At 28.5% G+C, this 1,226-nt stretch overlaps 1 protein-coding gene across 1 annotated transcript; it reads right to left on the bottom strand.

The window, feature by feature from the left end:
* Window positions 1–274: 274 nt before the first annotated feature.
* LOTGIDRAFT_174462 (hypothetical protein) lies at window positions 275–813 on the bottom strand (the record flags this gene model as incomplete). Its single annotated transcript, XM_009053047.1, has 2 exons — window positions 275–354; window positions 519–813. 2 exons carry the CDS (start codon window positions 811–813, stop codon window positions 275–277), a joined length of 375 nt encoding a protein of 124 aa, XP_009051295.1.
* Between the last annotated feature and the right edge of the window lie 413 nt (window positions 814–1,226).

The raw sequence follows: 1,226 nt of genomic DNA, 5'->3' as shown, positions 1-1,226 counted from the left end.
CTGGATTCATTCTACTAGCTGATATTGTAGATAAAAACCCATGTTTATCAAAACAAACTAATGCGGAGGTCGCGCAAGGTCGCTCATGTAAATTATTAATCCTTTCCGGAAATACACGAATAATAGGTTTCCACGAAATTAGGTTACTTGACTGTATGAATAGTTACTTTTTATTATTGTAATTTTGTATCGTTTCAGTTAATCGTCAAATATCCTATCATATCTGTTAGATTCACCATTGTCCACATATTTATGCTTTTATGATATTATGGTTTTAATAAAATCTGTGTGAACGCTGTTCTAATGTTTTTGGTTTTGTGGTCCTGATAATCTTACGCGTTAACAACGCCACAACTATAATATAAAATATGTTAGGTTTATGTCATAATATATGCTATCCAGAAGATATGTCTAAAACACCAATCTTAATTTATGTTAATGAATGCGTAAACATCTTGAAGATGCTAATTTAAATTTCACTTGAAAAAAATAATTCAAAATATATAGTTAATACCTACACTTAATATCAAGTTGAAATGAATCTGTTTGAGATTGACCATAACCATTGGTAGCTGAACATTGTAACCTTTGACCCTGATCTGATACAACAGGTTGATATGATAAACTACTGGTAGTTGTATTAACTGACGTCATCAATATTCTAGTATCAATAGACCACGTGATATTTGGTAGAGGATATCCTCCAGTTGTTTTACATTCTAAATTGACAGTTCTATCTTTAATAAGATCTTCATTTTTATTGGTGTTTTCTACACTAGATACAGGAACTGTAATTATAGTAATAATAAACATTATTATTGGTGATTTCTACACTAGATACAGGAACTGTAATTATAGTAATAATAAACATTGTTATTGGTGATTTCTACACTAGATACAGGAACTGTAATTATAGTAATAATAAACATTGTTATTGGTGATTTCTACACTAGATACAGGAACTGTAATTATAGTAATAATAAATATTGTTATTGGTGATTTCTACACTAGATACAGGAACTGTAATTATAGTAATAATAAATATTGTTATTGGTGATTTCTACACTAGATACAGGAACTGTAATTATAGTAATAATAAACATTGTTGTTGGTGATTTCTACACTAGATACAGGAACTGTAATTATAGTAATAATAAACATTATTATTGGTGATTTCTACACTAGATACAGGAACTGTAATTACAGTAATAATAAACATTGTTATT

The sequence above is a fragment of the Lottia gigantea genome (genome assembly GCF_000327385.1).
Source record: "Lottia gigantea unplaced genomic scaffold LOTGIsca_197, whole genome shotgun sequence".
In the NCBI taxonomy this organism is placed as follows: domain Eukaryota; kingdom Metazoa; phylum Mollusca; class Gastropoda; family Lottiidae; genus Lottia; species Lottia gigantea.
The sequence above is the reverse complement of the archived record's forward strand: the minus strand, read 5'-3'. Positions and strand labels throughout refer to the sequence as shown.